The sequence below is a fragment of the Rousettus aegyptiacus genome, unplaced genomic scaffold (genome assembly GCF_014176215.1).
Source record: "Rousettus aegyptiacus isolate mRouAeg1 unplaced genomic scaffold, mRouAeg1.p scaffold_m13_p_6, whole genome shotgun sequence".
Taxonomy (NCBI): Eukaryota; Metazoa; Chordata; class Mammalia; order Chiroptera; family Pteropodidae; genus Rousettus; species Rousettus aegyptiacus.
Genome location: NW_023416309.1, coordinates 111536347 through 111553276, shown reverse-complemented (window position 1 = coordinate 111553276; position 16930 = coordinate 111536347). Strand labels below are relative to the sequence as shown.

At 58.6% G+C, this 16930-nt stretch overlaps 2 protein-coding genes across 8 annotated transcripts; both read left to right on the top strand.

The window, feature by feature from the left end:
* The first annotated feature begins 444 nt into the window (after positions 1-444).
* Positions 445-7674, top strand: TRIM65 (tripartite motif containing 65). Of its 5 annotated transcripts, XM_036223228.1 has the most exons (8): positions 445-677; positions 1083-1582; positions 2774-2869; positions 3142-3375; positions 3461-3635; positions 3768-3833; positions 4362-6476; positions 6846-7673. In XM_036223228.1, exons 2-7 carry the CDS (start codon positions 1184-1186, stop codon positions 4934-4936), a joined length of 1545 nt encoding a protein of 514 aa, XP_036079121.1. In that variant the 5' UTR covers positions 445-677; positions 1083-1183; the 3' UTR covers positions 4937-6476; positions 6846-7673. The 5 variants fall into 5 exon arrangements, with proteins under 5 accessions (XP_036079121.1, XP_036079125.1, XP_036079120.1 ...); XM_036223227.1 differs by lacking the exon at positions 445-677 and having other exon boundaries at positions 1014-1582; XM_036223231.1 differs by lacking the exon at positions 445-677 and having other exon boundaries at positions 1014-1582; positions 7295-7671.
* A 3169-nt stretch (positions 7675-10843) lies between these two features.
* On the top strand, positions 10844-15241 carry TRIM47 (tripartite motif containing 47). 3 transcript variants are annotated; one of them, XM_016127707.2, is made up of 6 exons: positions 10845-11575; positions 12582-12677; positions 12918-13148; positions 13313-13508; positions 13957-14031; positions 14302-15241. In XM_016127707.2, exons 1-6 carry the CDS (start codon positions 10895-10897, stop codon positions 14940-14942), a joined length of 1920 nt encoding a protein of 639 aa, XP_015983193.2. In that variant the 5' UTR covers positions 10845-10894; the 3' UTR covers positions 14943-15241. The 3 variants fall into 3 exon arrangements, with proteins under 3 accessions (XP_036079355.1, XP_015983193.2, XP_015983202.2); XM_016127716.2 differs by having other exon boundaries at positions 10846-11575; positions 13960-14031; XM_036223462.1 differs by lacking the exon at positions 13957-14031 and having other exon boundaries at positions 10844-11575.
* The last annotated feature ends 1689 nt before the right edge of the window (positions 15242-16930 follow it).

The window sequence follows — 16930 nt, the reverse complement described above, 5'->3', positions numbered from 1 at the left end:
CTGCTGGGGGCCCAGAAAGGCCCTTCTCCTTCACTGGATAGTTAGGGTATTTCTTCCTCCCCTCCAAGGTAAAGACTGCTCAGTAGCCAGTCACGAGATCTGTGTACCTTTTCTGGGAAAGAAACGACATGTCGACAAACCAAGGCATGATGCAGCCACACAGCGAGAGGGCATCCTGCCTCCATATTAGGCTGGCTTGTTCAGAAAGAGTTAACCCTCCAGCTGCCAGCTGGTCCTGGCCCAGTACAGTGCGGGGCGCGGCGGGGGGGGGGGGGGCGGGGGGGGCGGGGGGGGCGGGGGGGCGGGGCGGGGGGTTGGTTAGGGATGGGTTAGTGACCCAGAGCCCTCTGCTCAGCTGCAAGGGAGCCACGGCTTTCCAGAACACCCTAGACCTGCAGGCAAGGAACTCGCCAGCAGAGGGCGGGCGCAGGAGGGCATCTGGACTCCAAGCGCTGCTTTCGGGTTTCCATTAAGGGATTTGAAAAACACTGGGCTGGTTTGTCTCTTGGTGACGAGAAACGTCCACCTCACTGTTTCTGCCTGGCCTAGAGAAAGGGGACACCCTGATCTGACAAATGCCTAAGACTCAGCTCAAGGAGGAAGTGCAGCGGACCAGCCCGGGTCGGGAGAACGCATTTAATGAGTACTAGCTGTGTGGCCCCTGCTCTCCTCGCCAGGTACCCGCACTGTCTCATTTAATCGCCGGGACCGGGGGAGGCGGATGCCGATGTTATTAGGTTTTCAGATGAGGGGTCCAGAAAAGGTTCCGTGTTGACTCTCAGCCAGGGGGAGGCCCGGCTCGGTGCGGTTCCTGTCTCTAGAGGCTGCGACCAAATCCTCTGCACGGGAGCTGCTGGACTGAGGGTCTGGGAAAGCGGAATGGGGGTCACGGGGTGGGCCCAGAGGGCCGGACCTCAGCTCCCGGCCCGGGGCGGCTCGAGGCCTACATGGAGGCGGGAGGCCGTGGGCGCGGCGTGGGCGGAGACGCGGGGGTGGGTTGGGCGCGGCCCCTGGCAGGCGTTGGGAGTGGCGGCTGCTGAGGCTCCTCAGGTAAGGGCTGCCACGCTCGTCTCCCCATGCAGGTCCGCGCCCCTCCCCGCCGCACCTGCCGGGCTCACGGTCCCTTTAAGAGGCCCGGACGTTCCCCGGCGCGGCTTGGGCCCGCCCCCCGCCCGCAGCCAACATGGCCACGCGGCTGCTGGAGGACAAGCTGACCTGCTCCATCTGCCTGGGACTCTACCAGGACCCGGTGACGCTACCCTGTGGCCACAACTACTGCGGGGCCTGCATCCGGGACTGGTGCGGCGGCTGCGAGAAGGCGTGCCCGGAGTGCCGGGAGCCCTTCCGCGACGGCGCCGAGCTGCGCCGCAACGTGGCGCTCAACGGAGTCCTGGAGGTGGTGCGCGCCGCCAGCCCGGACCGCGGCCCCAGCCCGGACCCCAGCGCGTGCTGTCCGCAGCACCGGCGGCCGCTCGAACTCTTCTGCCGCACCGAGGGCCGCTGCGTGTGCAGCGCGTGCACCATGAGCGAGTGTCGCCTCCACGAGTGGGTGCTGCTGGACGCTGAGCGCCGGGAGCGCGAGGTGACAGGCGGGGGGGGGGGGTCCCCCGCCCTGCTCTCCCCTGCGCGGGCAGCTTCGGCGGGAGGCGGCTTTGGGATGTTCTCATTCCAAGATGAAAAGAAGTGATGGTCAGAAACAGGTGTTTCAAATGGAGATTCCAGAGCTGGGGACAGGCCAGGGCGAGGTCAGGGGAGAGTTCATAAGATGGAGTGAAGCAAAGGGCTCCGCTGGTGGCACGAACACCCGGCACTAAGCATGAGATTTTGCAGTGGAGCCAGTAGATGACAGCAAGCAACAGGGAGGCGGGACAGGTGGTACGACCAGATGGCACAGCGCTGACAAAGCGGGGATTTTGCTGGAGAGAGAGGAAGTGCAGTGCGGCTGGGTGGGGGAGGAGAGGGCGCAAGCCCTCGGGGCGGAGTCGAGGTGCCCCGGGAAGGTCAGCGCTCCTACTTCCTGCACAGGGCCTGGGCGAAGGCCGAGCGCTGGAATTAGGAAAATGCGATGGCTTTGGCCAGGTTATCGACATCTCACTCAGTTCCTCAGCTGTGAAGTGGGGGTGACAGCAGCCCTTACTGCACGTGTTTCTGGGAGGAGAAGCAGCAAGACAGACTCTTGATGAGGACTAGGGAACCGGGGCCTAGCGGGAGTGCGGGAGGAGGCAGACGTATGTCCTGCTTCCAGGAGGCTGCAATGTTTTGATCCTCAAGGGGACCAGAGATGGCACAACCAGAAGGGGTGCCCTCTTCCCCTGGTGCCCAAAGCTGGGGCTGAGAACTGGCCAGGCATTTGGAGGAGCCCACATTATATACGCACTGCACAGCCCACTCATCAAACAGCTTTGGTGCTTTGGGCCATCACCCCTTCCCTGCAAGGCCACCTCAGCCAGAAGTACTGCTCCCATTTACTGACTAGGGGTCCTGGGGTGGGGTTACAGCCCAGAGAGAGCGGGTGCCCTGCCCCAGGTTGCTCAGATTGCAAGACAGAGTGGAAGTCAGGTGTTCAGCCCAAGGCTTCTGCTGCGCCCATGCACCGTCCTGCTCCAGGTGGGCAAGGGGCTCCATGCTGGCCCGCAGGTCACCCTTGTCTGGGGCAGCACAAGGAGGGGTTGCCCAGCATCTACAGGTGTTTGTTGATTAAATGAGGGGGACTTCACAACCAATCCTCGTCCCCTCTTGTCACTCATTCCCCGTCCCCCCATGGGCACCACAGGCTCGGCTGAGAGTCATGCTGGAAGTCACCCAGCAGCAGGCCACCCAGGCGAAGAGCCAGCTACAGGAGCTGCAGCAGCAAAGCAGCCAGATCCAGGTACAGGCCTGTCTGTCCCACCCCACCATGTCTTCATGTTGTGTCCTTCAGGCAGCCACCAGGTGGTCCCTGAGACACTGGGCAGTAGATATGAGCTACCTTGAAAATGCTCCCCAGCATTATGGAGTGAGGGGCTGAGCAGGGGGAAGAGGTTCCAGGGATCCTGGCCCCTGGCATCCCCATCCCTCAGCTCCATGGGCAGCTGTAGCCCTGGCCTGCCGTGGTGTGGGGCAGAGCCCTGGCCACCCTAGGCTTTTGCTGTGCCCACCCAGAACTCGATCTGCACCCTGGCTTGCATGGTCTCTGCCAAGTTCAGCTGCCTGCTGCAGGCCCTGGAGATGCGTCGGATATCAGCACTGAGGGACATCGAAGTAGCCAAGACACAGGCTCTGGCGCAGGTCCGGGACGAGGAGCAGCGAATCCAGGGCCACCTGGAGGCTGCGGCTCATTCTGACCGCAGGATCCGGGACCTCCTGGAGCATTCAGATGACCAAACCTTTTTCCAGGTACCAGGCCTCGGGGCAGCAGCTTGGGGGGCCAGCATGCCTGCCTCTTGTGCCAAAGCTTATTGCAGCTGTTCCTGGGACTCAGGAATCGCAGCTCCTCGTGCCCCCGGGGCCTCTCGAGCCACTGACTCCCCCACAGTGGGATGAAGATCAGCAGCTGGGTGGCCTGAAGGAGTCCCTGAGCCAGCTTTGTGGTCTCCTCCTGGACAAGGAAGGCCCTCCCGAAGCACCAACTGAGACAGCTGACTTGGGCCCCATGGGTAAGGCAGACTCCAGATCTTTCCCTACCCCTTGGGGTCTAGCTGTCCCTCCCACTGGGGGTGGGGGCGGAGTCAGGGCCCAGCCCTGCAGAGCTCCCCTCTCCTCACTTCCTAACACTGCTTTGCCCCTAGAGGCCCCAGATCCCCGGGCACCTGTCCTGAGCCTGATTTGTCCACTGAGGAGGAAACTTTGGCAGAGTAAGGAGACCCAACGCATGTATGTTCACCTGTGTGTGCGTGTGAGTGCATCACATGTGCGGGTGCATGCGTGAACGCACGGGCACTGCGAGCACATGGGCGTGTATACTCCTGCATGTCTGTGTGCATGTGTGAGTATGTGTGTGTGGCACGTGCCGCGGCCCTCCCTGGGTCCGGCCTCGCCCCCCTGCACACCCACTGCAGGATGCACGCCACTTACACGTGGATCCAGTGCAATGTTTAACGAGAGTCAGGCACACAAACCTGCGGTCAGCCATAGTTCTCCCAGTTACTGTCAAGTTAGGTTACCTTTCGGGACCTCAGAAAGTGAAATGAGGCGTGTGGAAGGTCCCACGTCGGGTCACTGTGAGGACCGACCGCCGTGCCGACGTCCACTGCCCGCCCAGCGTGCAGCGTGCCTGGCATCCTGTCAGCGGGGCTCCCAGTGCGGCCTTCCCCTTTGGGAACAGGGGGTGCACGTGCGCAGACACCCCGCCCTCTCACCTTCGGTCCATCTCTCCCCAACAGATTACCGAAACCTGACCTTTGATCCGGACAGCGCCAACCGCCACCTCTACCTGTCTCGGCAGGACCAGCAGGTGAAGCACTGTCTGAAGCCGCGGGGCCTGGCCGGGCCAGGCAGCTTCGAGCTCTGGCAGGTGCAGTGTGCCCAGAGCTTCCAGTCCGGGCGGCACTACTGGGAGGTGCGCACGTCCAGCCACTCGGTGACCCTGGGCGTCGCCTACCCAGAACTGACGCGGCGCAAGCAGGGAGCCCACACAGACAACATCGGCCGGGGGCCCCACTCCTGGGGGCTCTGCATCCAGGAGGAAGGCGCCCAGGCCTGGCACAACGGGGAGGCCCGGCGCCTCCCGGCGGTGTCGGGGAAGCTCCTGGGCGTGGACTTGGACCTGGTCTCTGGCTGCCTCACCTTCTACAGCCTGGAGCCCGAGGCCCAGCTCCTGCACACCTTCCATGCCATCTTCACCCGGCCCCTCTACCCCATCTTCTGGCTCCTGGAGGGTAGGACCCTGACCCTTTGCCATCGGCCTGAGGCCAAGCCCCATCCAGGTCTCCAGGAAGAGGCCTCAGGTCTCAGCTGAGGAAGGCACAGGATGGAACTCTGGGCTAGGGACAGGTGCCACCATTGCCTGTGTGCCCAAGAGCTGCCCCAGCCCCTGGCCTAGGGACCTGAGGCCCAGCTATAACGAATGGGTCCAGCCATTGGCCAGAAGACTAACTCAGGATCAGGCTGGGCCACTTGCGGGGGTGGGAGCCCCCAAAGTGGAGTTTACTTCCCCAGCCTCTTTGAAAGGAACAGGGACTAGGTACAGAGTGAAACGAGAGGGCCCCGTCCCAGGAAAAACTCAATTCCAGGTGCTGCCTGGGCCTCAGAGGCAAGTGCAGCATCCAGGGGCTCCTGGTCCTGCAGGGGAGCACGTGCAGTGTGCTTCGCGTGTGTGCGGTGCGCAGCAAAGTAGTGCACTTCTCAGCTCCGGTGTGCCTCCCCCAGCCAGCCAGCGGAGACAGAGACAGCGGGCGGGGTGGGGGTGGGGGGGTGCAGCAGGGCAGCAGCGGGGAGGCAGACCGCAAACACTTCCTAGAGAAAAGTGATTTTGACCGCCTCCCTTTCTTTTTTCCTTAACCTTTGGATATGTTAGTCTTTTCTATTTTGCACATCCTTGCGATTACACTCCATAAACAGTGTGTTTTCTTCATTTTTCTTCACCGTAAGCATTTTCCACATTATTAAATTATTTTTCCCTGAATGATTACCATATAGACAGTCATTCTAGTGACGGTCAACACGTATTTACCCATTATTGGACATTCAAACTGTTTTACTTGAGACCATAAAAATGTTGCCGCGATGATGATTTTTTGCGCAGAAAGCTTTGGCCCTATTCGCATCCATGATCCATGTCCATAGGCTCACAGACCGAATGGCCTAACATGGGATTGCCTGACAGGAAAACAGCTCTTGCAGGTTTTAATTTTTTTACAAAAGACAAAAATGAAGCAACCTTGAGTCAAGCTGTTCCCCAGGCCCCTGGCCCTCCATCACACCAGCCCCGGCGTCGAGGCACGAGGCACGAGGCACGGCCTGGGTCCGTCATCGCTACCAGGTGTGGGGGTTTTGCGCAGAGACGTGCGTAGCTGCCAGGACAGCTCGAGGTCCTTTCACTCTGGTTTCTGCTGTTCAGAACGTGCTTCCACGAAAATCCCTGTACGTGTTTTTTTTTTTTTCCTTGTGTTTCTGTAAGCGGGGCTGCTGGGTCATAGGGCAGCTGTAATTTTGTCACTGGAAACGTAACACTTCTTGATCTGGGTGGTTTTAAGGGAGTTCGCTTTATAACTTTTTATTCTGTATGTAATGGTTTTATATTTTCATATGTATATGTATACATATATTTCACAATAAATGTTTTTAAAAAGGAAAACATGCAAAAACACAAACTCAAAAAAAATGTGAAATATTTTTATATTTGTCGAACATAGATCTCCCTCCCACGTTGTAACCTGGCCTTGGCCGCTGTCACGGTTGCAAACTCTGTCTTGTGGCCTTGCCCCTCAGCAATGTGGCCCTCTCTTCAAGGACAGGGCCAGGCTTCTGATTGGTGCAGCCTGAGCAAGGAGCTTCTGGTAAGGATCCTAAGGTGGGGAGTTCCCCAAACATGGGTGGGGAAGTGGGGGGGCTGGTTCTAAGGGTGGGCAGCCCAGCAGAGTGACAGGAGGCAGTCAGTAGCTCGCTGAGCAGCTGGGCTAAGAGCAGGAGCTGAAGGGCCCCGCGGGACAGGAAGCAAGATTGGGCTGACCAGGTGGCCATCTCTGCTGGCTGTCCCAACATACAGATCCCTCCTATTCCCAAAGCCCCAACACATGTGTCCAACTGGCTGAGCCCACACTCTGAAAGGGGCAGAGAAAGGAAGACGGGGGGCCCCCTTTCCACATCCATGGCGGGAAGCGTTTCGGGTCATTTATATTATGAATTCGCCTTTTTTTTTTAATCAGGTTGGTGGGCCTTTCCACATTGCCCTGTGGGAGTGTTCTGGATTGTGACTCTAGGAAACATGCACTGATATAAAGGGGAAAAGCAGCATGAACTTCGGGATGTAACATTTGAATAGCCCACGGGTGTTTGCAGGGTGTTTGCAGCGTTTCCGCCCCACCCCTCACAGTTTCTGGGAGACAGGATCAGGAGGATGGGCAGGGGCGAGCAGGAGAGGTTTTAAAAGACAGGGGCCTCGGGGCAGTAGAATTGGAGGGAGTTGGGTTGGAGGCTAGAGGGGTGTGGGCGTAGAGAGAGGAAGAGGCTGCTCTTCCCCAAGCAGGAAGAGAAGGAAGGGAGCAGCGCAACGGCCGTAGATTTGAAATGTGGCTTCAGGCAACGTGGGACTGGAAGCTAGAAGACAGTGAAGCCAGGCCTTTGAGATGTTGAGGGGAAAGGACTTCCATTCCAGGATCCCATACCCAGCCGAACTGTCAATCAAGGATGAAGCCTGAACAAAGGCTCCTGCAGGCACTCTCAAGACGCTCCCAGAGAGAGGACTTTTCAAAAAAAAAAAAAGGAAGAAGTAAATCAGTGAAAGGAAAGGAAGACCTGGGAGCCAAGTGACAGAATTCAACAACAAAAGAGAAGTAATAAAGAATCTAAATCTCCAGAGATGGGAGCACATCCCTACCGAGGTCCAAGGTCCGAGGCTCATGAGCGCATGTGTTGGACAGACGTAGGTAACTGCTAGCAGTTAAGAGTTGGACCTGGTTGTCGTGGGGCAAGAACCTGGGTAGGCGGGACACAGGACTGCCAGTTTTTATTATTATAAACCTATTACATAGTTTACTTTTTAAATACTCATATTATTTTGAAATACTTATATTATTTTGAATATAATATAATACTTTATATTATTTTGAAATAAATACAAATCGAATTTTTAAAAGTTCTTCAAAAGCGTAAGGAAAAATGCCACCGTGGGACAGGATTTGGGTCCCACTGCAGTTTCTTTCAGAGATGCAGGCGAAGTTAGGATGGCTTGTTACTGTCATTGGCTGGATGGACTGCTTTTGCTTGTCTGTTTTCGTTTGTTTGACTTTTTTTCTTTTCTTTTTTTTTTTTTTGTTTTAAATTAAGCAATACTGCAGCCGGACAGGGTCATAAATGAGATTTAAGATTATTTTCAGGTTGCATCTTCTGGGTTTAAATTCTTCCTCCTCTGCAGAACTAATTATATGACCTCCGGCAAGCTCTGGAACCTGTTGGAATTCTACTTTCCACCCTTTACAACCCAGTACTTGCAAGAGTAGAGGGAGGTGCGGGCACGAACATGCTCCAGCAGAGCTCAGAGCACTACTTACCCTTTCCTCTTAAGAGCCAGTTCATTTGAAGAATTAATTTATTGAGTAACAACTTTATAATAATGAAAAAGAAATATCAAAATGCCACCAACCTGACAGGTCACATCTCCATGCTTTCCTGGGGAAGCAGATCTTGAGCACGACGCTGTGGAATGGGTAGCAGAGGACAAGTTGGGACTCACCCTCGAGGACCCCCCAACCCAAGAGGCACCCCTCTTCCCTCCAGAATCAGGCATGTCTGTGGTCTCAGCAAGCCCAGGCAGCCTGGCCGCCAAGCTGGGGAGCAGGATGGCGCTGATGCCGGAGCCTCTGAGCCCTTCATGGGTCTTGGCAAATAAGGGACAGTCATGATCAAGTATTCCTTGTGGAAACCGAGGAACGTATGGAACTCATTACTGGCCTTCCTGCCAAACTGGGCACACCCAGGGCATCTCCCTCTGCTACTCCTTCTGCCGGGAAGATCTTTTCCCGCCCTATGTTCTGCATGTCCGAGTCCTAGCAGTCCATGAAAGCCCAGCTCAAATGCCGCTTCCTCCACAAGGGCCTCCATGATTCTTCCCCTCCTGTCCCACAAATCTCCCAAGAGCGGATCATACCTCTCCTTTAATATTTCATAGATCTTAGTTTTCTTCCCTTCTTCCCGGGAAGACGTCAAGAGGTTCTGCATAGCATCTCTCTAAATTAGACATTCTTAACCTGGATTTAGGTGCGGGGGGAATTCTGTCTTTATTTTCATTGTTCTCTAGCTGAAATTTAGCATTTCTTTAGGAATGGAACGAACACACCACACATCACGGTGCTATTAACAATACCTGTGACTTGTCACCAATAGATATTTTCATAGCATGTTACAGTGGTGACAGATAACTTGAAATAACACTTACGTTCATCACTCTTTCAAAAATACAGTAATCGTTAGGCCCCCCCATCAAATCTTGATATTTATTGTGTTAAAGAAACACATATGTACTTTATCACAAATTTGTTTTCTTAATATTTTCTGTCCGTAACTTTAAGGTAATGGGTGTCCATGGAATCCTGCACATTTTATTTTATGCATTTAAAAGCATTACTTTGAAAAGGGTTCTGTAGGCTGCACCAGGTTTTGAGAGGGTCCCTGGTTCGGTGAAAAAGGTAAAGCCCCACTTCTAGGTGGATCACCCCCCTCATCCCTGTATTCCTTCCTCTTTGAGGTCTCAGCAGGAAGTCTATATTTTAAAATGAACTTTTAAATTTTAGAATAGATATATTTACAGAAAGTTACAAACAGAATGCAGAGTTCCCACAGACCTCACTCTCAATTTCCACTTTTATAAATATCTTACATGACCATGATATACCTGTCTCGATTAAAGAGCCAATATTGATACATTCTCATGAACTATATTCCATAATTAATTCAAATTTCCTTACTTTTCCCCCTAATGTCCTTTCTCAGGAGCCCATCCAGGATACACATCACATTTAGTCACCATGCCTCCTTAGTCTTCTCTTGGCTGTGACCATTTCTCAGACTTTCCTTATTTTTAATGACCTTGGCAGTGTCCAGAGGTACTGGTCAGGCTTTTGGTAGACTTCCTCAACTTCGATTTGCCCAGTGTTTTAATCGTGATTAGCATGGGTTATGGGGGTGTTGGCAGAAGACCACGTCATGTCAAGGGTGCTTATGACCAGCAGGACTTATCGCTGTTGGCGCTGACCTTGACCACCTGGCGGAGACAGTGTCTGTCAGGTGTTTGTCTCTACTCCCTTTGGAAGGAAGTCGCTGGGCACAGCCCACACTGCGGCATGGGAAGCTTATATACCACTTAGGCCTATCTACAGAAATTATTTGGAATTCTTCTGAATGGGAACTTTGTCTCTTCTCCAGTTATTTATTCACCCAGTCATTTATTTATATCAGCATGGACTCATGGGTATTTATGTTATACACTCCAATGCTACTTTGTTTTGTTGCCATTCAATTTTTGTAAACAACATTCTTGAAGTATAACTTACAAGTGCATAGATGAGTCTTAAATGCCTCCACCCGAGGAACCCCCGCACCTAGCCCAAGGCACACCACAGGTGCCCCTGAGTGTCCATGGACAGGAACTGAATTCCTCAGACAAGGAACTTGGAGGATGACATCGACTTCCCATTTCAAGTTTAGAAAGTCCAAGTTCCCCACCCCACGAGGGGTAAACAGAGTTGCCAAGGGGTAAAATTATGCGCTCATCGGCAGTTATTTTTCTCTGCAGTCAGCAGCTCAGGAACTTGGCTAAAGCTGCAGAGAAGGGTCTGGAGCAGGAAGGGGCTGCCCGGACGCAGTGGGCTCTGCATGCCCCTCCGCGTCTCCCCGCCTGGCCACGAGTTGGGGAGGCTTGGAGGAGTGAACTCCTTCCCAGGTTCCTTCCAGTGTGGCATTCTCTGCCCTCGGTCTCCTCTCTTACACCCCTTACAGCAGCGCCCTCTCCTCACCCCCGCGGGTCCAGGACGCCCTCGGAGTCAGGAGGGCCCCAGGGGCCGCCCCGCGCGCGGTCTGAGCTGGGGCTGGGTGTCGGGGACCTCGCGGGGGCCTGTGGTGCTGAGGGGCGGTGCGAGCCGAGGACTGGCGGGGGCGGGACCCTTGGCTTGCGTCCCAGGGGGCGGCGCCGCAGCGCGAACGGCCCGGGTACCTCCCAGGCGCGGAGCAGAACAGGCGGTGCCCGGGCGGCCGCGGAGCCATGGACGGCAGCGGGCCCTTCAGCTGCCCCATCTGTCTGGAGCCACTACGGGAGCCGGTGACACTGCCCTGCGGCCACAACTTCTGCCTCGCCTGCCTGGGCACGCTCTGGCCGCACCGCGGCGCGGGTGGCGCCAGCGCGCCCGGAGGCGCGGCCCGCTGCCCGCTGTGCCAGGAGCCCTTTCCCGACGGCCTGCAGCTCCGCAAGAACCACACGCTGTCCGAGCTGCTGCAGCTCCGCCAGGGTTCGGGCCCCGGGCCCGGCCCCGGCCCTGGGCCAACTCCGGCCCAGGCCACCGAGCCCGCGGCGCCCAGCGCGCCGCCCGGTGCCCTGGAGCCATCGGCTCCCTGCGCGCCGGAGCCGTGGCCCGCGGGCGAAGAGCCGGTGCGCTGTGACGCGTGCCCGGAGGGCGCCGCCCTGCCCGCCGCGCTCTCCTGCCTCTCCTGCCTCGCCTCCTTCTGCCCCGCGCACCTGGGCCCGCACGAGCGCAGCCCCGCGCTGCGCGGACACCGCCTGGTGCCGCCGCTGCGCCGGCTGGAGGAGAGCCTGTGCCCGCGCCACCTGCGGCCCCTCGAGCGCTACTGCCGCGCGGAGCGCGCGTGCCTGTGCGAGGCCTGCGCCGCCCAGGAGCACCGGGGCCACGAGCTCGTGCCGCTGGAGCAGGAGCGCGCGCTCCAGGAGGTGGGGCGCGGGCGCCGCCGGCGCGCCGGGGAGGGGGACGGGCCGGGCGAACCGGCGGTCACGGAGCCCCCACGCCCCCATCCTTTCTGGGACGGGTCTTAATTTCCTCTTCTGACTCGAGGGTCTTTGCTGTCCCTTACAGCCCTGACAATGTCATAGGCTCGCTGTGGGACATTCCGCTCGAGATGGGGTGAGGGTTGGGGGGTTACTCCGTGAGAACGCGAGAAGGAGCCGAAGGGCTGGCTGGTAGGGGTCTAAGGCAGGAGGGAGCCGGGGTCCTGGGCGACTGATATCCACAGCGTGGCTGATGCTCAGGGCCACGCTCACGCCGGTCCCAGCTCTGATTTGCCCGAGGCTGAGGCAGCGGGTTTAGATGGGTGTGGCAGGCGACATCACTGCGGCGGCCCAGCACACAGACCGCTCTGTCCAGCCGTTCACGGCCCCTGGTGAGAGCATGTTGGTCCCGCTACCTCCGCCCCCAGTTTCCTTTGGCTTCCAGCCTGGTCTTGGCGCCTCAGCCTTGGGATTTTCCGTCTCTCCTGCCTGGAGCAGTGACTCACAAGACCCAAGGGATTTAACTAGAATTCCCATTTTCAGGCCTGGACTGGGGACACAGTCTTTGCAGCTAGGGATACCCAGGACAGCAGAATGGCCCCTCGAGCGGCCCTTCCCCCATTCTCTGCCTCTTGCCCATGGAAGGAAGTTCTCAAGTGAATTGGGTGACACCGAGGACCGTGGAGGGCCTTGTACTTGCCTGCTAGCCAGAGTCGGCGCGCAGACAATGCACAGCCAGCCTGCTCTCTCCTGAGCGTTTGGGAATGGCGCCGGCCTGTGCTCGAGGCACCTCTGGCATATCGGGGGACATCGTGACCACTCCCAGTCCCACCTGTGCACAGATGCCGCTCCTGGGTCACCCCTCTCCTGCCCTTGGTGATGCCTGGGACTCCAGCGCGGGGCCGTGGCCTCTGGTGGCAGGCCCTGTCCTCACAAAGGGTGTCATCCACAGGCGGAGCAGCCCAAAGTCCTGAGTGCCGTGGAGGACCGCATGGACGAGCTGGGCGCTGGCATTGCACAGTCCCGACGCACGGTGGCCCTCATCAAGGTCAGACTCCACTCTCGCCCTGTCCCCTCCTACAGCAGGCTCCCAGCAGGGTGAGCTTGCAGCGTGGACCAGTCCACTCCAAGGTAGCCTGTGCCTGGCGCCATAGACCCAGGGCAGCCCTAGCTGGTGCCTCCGTCCCCACCCCAAGAGGGCAGGGTGGGCAAGTGGGGCCTGGAAAGGACGGGGCCCAAACAGTGATGTCCTTTGCCCACTCCGCTGCCCCCACGTTGTCCTGTGCAGAGCGCCGCCGTGGCGGAGCGGGAGAGGGTGAGCCGGCTGTTTGCGGAGGCTGCGGCCACCCTGCAGAGGTTCCAGACTGAGGTGCTTGGCTTCATTGAGGAGGGCGAGGCCACCATGCTGGGCCGCTCACAGGCCGACCTGCAGCGGCAGGAGGAGCAGCGCAGCAGGCTAAGCCGAGCCCGCCACAACCTCAGTCAGGTCCCTGAGGCTGACTCAGTCAGCTTCCTGCAGGTGAGGGCAGCTCTTCTGACGGGCGAGGGCATGGGAGGTGGGGGGCAGGCGGGAGGCGGGGGAAGGGCAGGCAGTGGAAGCGGAGAGTTCCTGGCAGAGCTGTGTCACCGCCGCTGGGAGGAGCTGTGGCCAGCAGGGCCTTCATGGGCATTTATCTGGCACAGGAGCTCCTGGCACTCAGGCTGGCCCTGGAGGAGGGGTGCAGCCCCGGGCCTGGTCCCCCGCGGGAGCTCAGCTTCACTAAGTCATCCCAAGCTGTGCGGGCAGTGAGAGAGGTGCTGACTGCTGCCTGTGCCAGCCAGTGGGAGCAGCTGCGGGGGCTGGGCACTGAGGACGGGCCGCAGAAGCTCAGCACGGAAGGTGGGTGCCCCGTCCAAGTGACTCACCCTTCCCCAGGCTTCCCTCACAGGCCCCCAGGCCTGGTGCCCATTTACGAGCGGAGAATGGAAACTGTGCCTGGTGCAGGGTGGGACCCAAATCTTGCCAGTGCCCAGAGCCACCACCCAGGAATGACCAGTCAGCACCTTTGGCCATAGGCTATGGGGCAGAGGGGGCTTCTCCTCGCCCACCTGCTAGCTTCGAAGAGGCTGGGGTCCAGGAGGCAAGCGCAGCGGGGAGCAGAACCCAAGGCCTGCATGTAAACACGGAGCTATATTTGGATGTGTGCCTATCCCAGGCAGCTTGGGATGCTGGGAGGAACTGGGGGTCCGGGGAGAGGGAACTGGGGTCACAGCTGCGGGGGGCACCTTCATAGCAGCCCAGCCCCGGATAGCTGGGGAGACACCCTCCCACTGTCCCTCTCTGGCAGCAGATGCTGAGTCCCAGGACCCCGATAGCACTGGCCAGCTGGAGAGCGAGGCGCCCAGGGATTACTTCCTCAAGTGTGAGTAGACCTGGGCTCTCCCCTCTGCTCACGCTGGGCCTTCCAATGGCTGCTGGGCTGGGCCCTGCCACGCGAGTGCTTGGATCCCCCTCCCTTGTTCATGGGGTGAGCTAGGCTAGCTCACGGGGAGCTCTCCGGCAGGGCTGAGTCTTGCTAGTTGCAAAGATAAGGAGAGGCTGTGCTTAGGGAGATGGGCGTGAAGGCGAGGGGCCGCCCCCTGTGTGAGCCTAGGCCTGAGCCCTACGTCTCTGTGCCTCTCTGTGGGAGCAGTCGCCTACATCGTGGACCTGGACAGCGACACGGCAGACAAGTTCCTGCAGCTGTTCGGAACCAAGGGCGTGAAGAGGGTACTGTGTCCCATCAACTACCCCGAGTCGCCCACCCGCTTCTCCCACTGCGAGCAGGTGCTGGGTGAGGGCGCCCTGGACCGGGGCACCTACTACTGGGAGGTGGAGATCATCGAGGGCTGGGTCAGCGTGGGGGTCATGGCTGAAGACTTCTCCCCACAAGAGCCCTACGACCGGGGCCGGCTGGGCCGCAACGCCCACTCCTGCTGCCTGCAGTGGAACGGACGCGGCTTCTCCGTCTGGTTCCACGGGCTGGAAGCGCCCTTGCCTCACGCCTTCTCGCCCACGGTCGGGATCTGCCTGGAATACGCCGACCGAGCCCTGGCCTTCTACGCCGTGCGGGACGGCAAGGTGACCCTTCTGCGGCGGCTGAAGGCCACTCGGGCCCGCCGGAGTGGACCCCCGACCTCCCCCATTGACCCCTTCCAGAGTCGCCTGGACAGCCACTTTTCGGGGCTCTTCACGAGCAGGCTAAAGCCTGCCTTCTTCCTGGAGAGTGTGGACGCCCATCTGCAGATCGGGCCCCTCAAGAAGTCCTGCATCTCCGTGCTGAAGAGGAGGTGATGCAGGGGGCCTGGGGCGGCTGTCGTGGCTCCTGGGATACCTGCCTCTCTGCGTCCCCCACGCGCCCCAGAGAAGGCACCAGCCTCGGAGTCGCACACATCTCCTGCCGTCTCATTTGTAGAGGCGTCTACCTTCCCTATACTTCCACTTCCCAGGGAGGAGGCTCCCCAGACCCCTTCCAGTGACCCTGTTTCAGGCGAGAGAGCCACAGCTGGGACAGATCCAGGCTACCCCTCCTTTTCCAGCTCCTAGGACAGTGCCTGGCACATAGTAGGTGCTCAATAAACGTGTTGAATGAATGGCTCCCTGTTCTATCCCCTCCTCCACCCACCAAGAATTCCCAGTGTTTCTCATCTTTCGAGAGTTGCTCTTAAAAAGCAGGAGAAGGGAACAGAGGGCCTGGTGCCAGGATTCCTGTTGGGAGGGAGAGCCCTGGCTGAAACGGGGTGCCTGCCATTTGGGGCAGCTCTATTTCCTGATTCTGAGCCAGGGCAGCTAGAGGTAGCCCCTCCCGTGGGGGTCCAGCCCCACAGTTATTCTGGCTGCCCAAGTGTTTGCTTTGGATGGCCTGGTTCCCATGGGCTATTTTCATCCTTGATGCCACAGCCTAGTCCTAGACCTGCCTTAGGGTGTTCGTGCCCGGGATTAAGTGCAGACATCACACCCCCAAGAACAGGGCGCGACCCCTGGGTGTGGGCAAGAAAGTTTGAGACTTAGAGTTTCTTTCACACACACACACCTCTTCAGTCCGTGAAGTATGTGACTGAGCTGACCCCAGGGTGTGACTGGAGCCGAGAAAATCCACTATAAAGGGACCTATGTTCTGCTCTGGGATCTGGCTCACGTCTGCACCCAGCTATGTGGCTGGAACAGTGTTCAGCCTCCAGGCTGGGGACAGCCATGCCCTGTACCCCAGCAGAGCCTCTGCTTCTCTCCCAGGAAGGCCAGGTGCCCTCTGCTGCCCCAGAACCCCTATCCTGGCCTGGGATGCCCCGATTCTGCTTTCAAGGGGAAGGCTTGCTCCCTGAGGCTACAGGGCGAGTGTGTTTCCAGGCCAGTTCCCTCCTCCCTGAGTTCTTTGTGGCCCAGGGGCACTCCAGAGAAGGCCAGGGGCAGACAGAGGCCTCTCAGCGCCTGGCCAAGGTCAGGCGGGACAATGGCTGAGTTATGCAGCCAGACAGCCAGGCCATACAAGTCCTGCCCTGACTGCCTTTGCAACTAAAAATAGCCCCTCCCTCCGAGCCCTGCTTCTCCCTCTGTAGCCAGGATGTTGTTTTTCCGGGTGGAGCCTCCTTGCTACAGCGCTTTGTGTTTGAGCATGGTTACCTTGGCAGCCATAGGCCCCTACCTCCCCCAGGCTGGGGCCCATGGGGACGCTGCTCTGTCCTGTCACAGTGTGGACCCATGGGGGCTTCCTGGAGTCCCCTCACCTGCTGTGAGTCTCCCACCTTTCACAGAGCCCCTCCAACCCCTCCGCAACCCCTCCGTCTCATTTCCTCCTCCCCCAGCTTGGCACTGCCCCCCCCCGCCCCCACACACACACCCTTCCCTTGCTGAGAACCCTCTGGCCCTAGACCCTACAGGGCCCTGGCATGTCACAGAATGTGAGCTAGACAGATGAGGACTAGTGCTTCCTGGTCTGAATGCGGGCCTGACGAGGCAAGTCCACAACCACAACTTCCCTGCCACCTGTCGAGTGACTTCCAGCTTCCAAAGACTCCTGGAATCTTGCGCATCTTCATCCCAAACCCCAGTGTTACTGCCTCACAGCTCAGAGCCGGAGACGGGCTCCCCCAGTGCTGCACAGCCGGCAAGGGGCCGGCTGGGTGGACGCCGCCCGGGCTGCAGTGCTACCCCCTGCGTGCCCTCTGTGACTCTGGGCTCATGCCAGAGCTGGAGGGACAGTGTGCGTGTGAGTCTATGTGTTTCTGTGTGTATTCGTGTGTCTGCGTGCCTATGCATGTGTGTGCTGTGTGCGTATTAGTGAG

Excerpts from the sequence above, each read along its gene's own strand:
- TRIM47 (XM_016127707.2), top strand. The coding sequence starts at position 10,895 with ATGGACGGCAGCGGGCCCTTCAGCTGCCCCATCTGTCTGGAGCCACTA. Across the intron at positions 12,678-12,917 it reads GCACGGTGGCCCTCATCAAG|AGCGCCGCCGTGGCGGAGCG; the intron begins GTCAGACTCCAC and ends TGTCCTGTGCAG. Across the intron at positions 13,149-13,312 it reads ACTCAGTCAGCTTCCTGCAG|GAGCTCCTGGCACTCAGGCT; the intron begins GTGAGGGCAGCT and ends TATCTGGCACAG.
- TRIM65 (XM_036223228.1), top strand. The coding sequence starts at position 1,184 with ATGGCCACGCGGCTGCTGGAGGACAAGCTGACCTGCTCCATCTGCCTG. Across the intron at positions 2,870-3,141 it reads AGCAAAGCAGCCAGATCCAG|AACTCGATCTGCACCCTGGC; the intron begins GTACAGGCCTGT and ends GTGCCCACCCAG. Across the intron at positions 3,376-3,460 it reads ATGACCAAACCTTTTTCCAG|GAATCGCAGCTCCTCGTGCC; the intron begins GTACCAGGCCTC and ends CCTGGGACTCAG.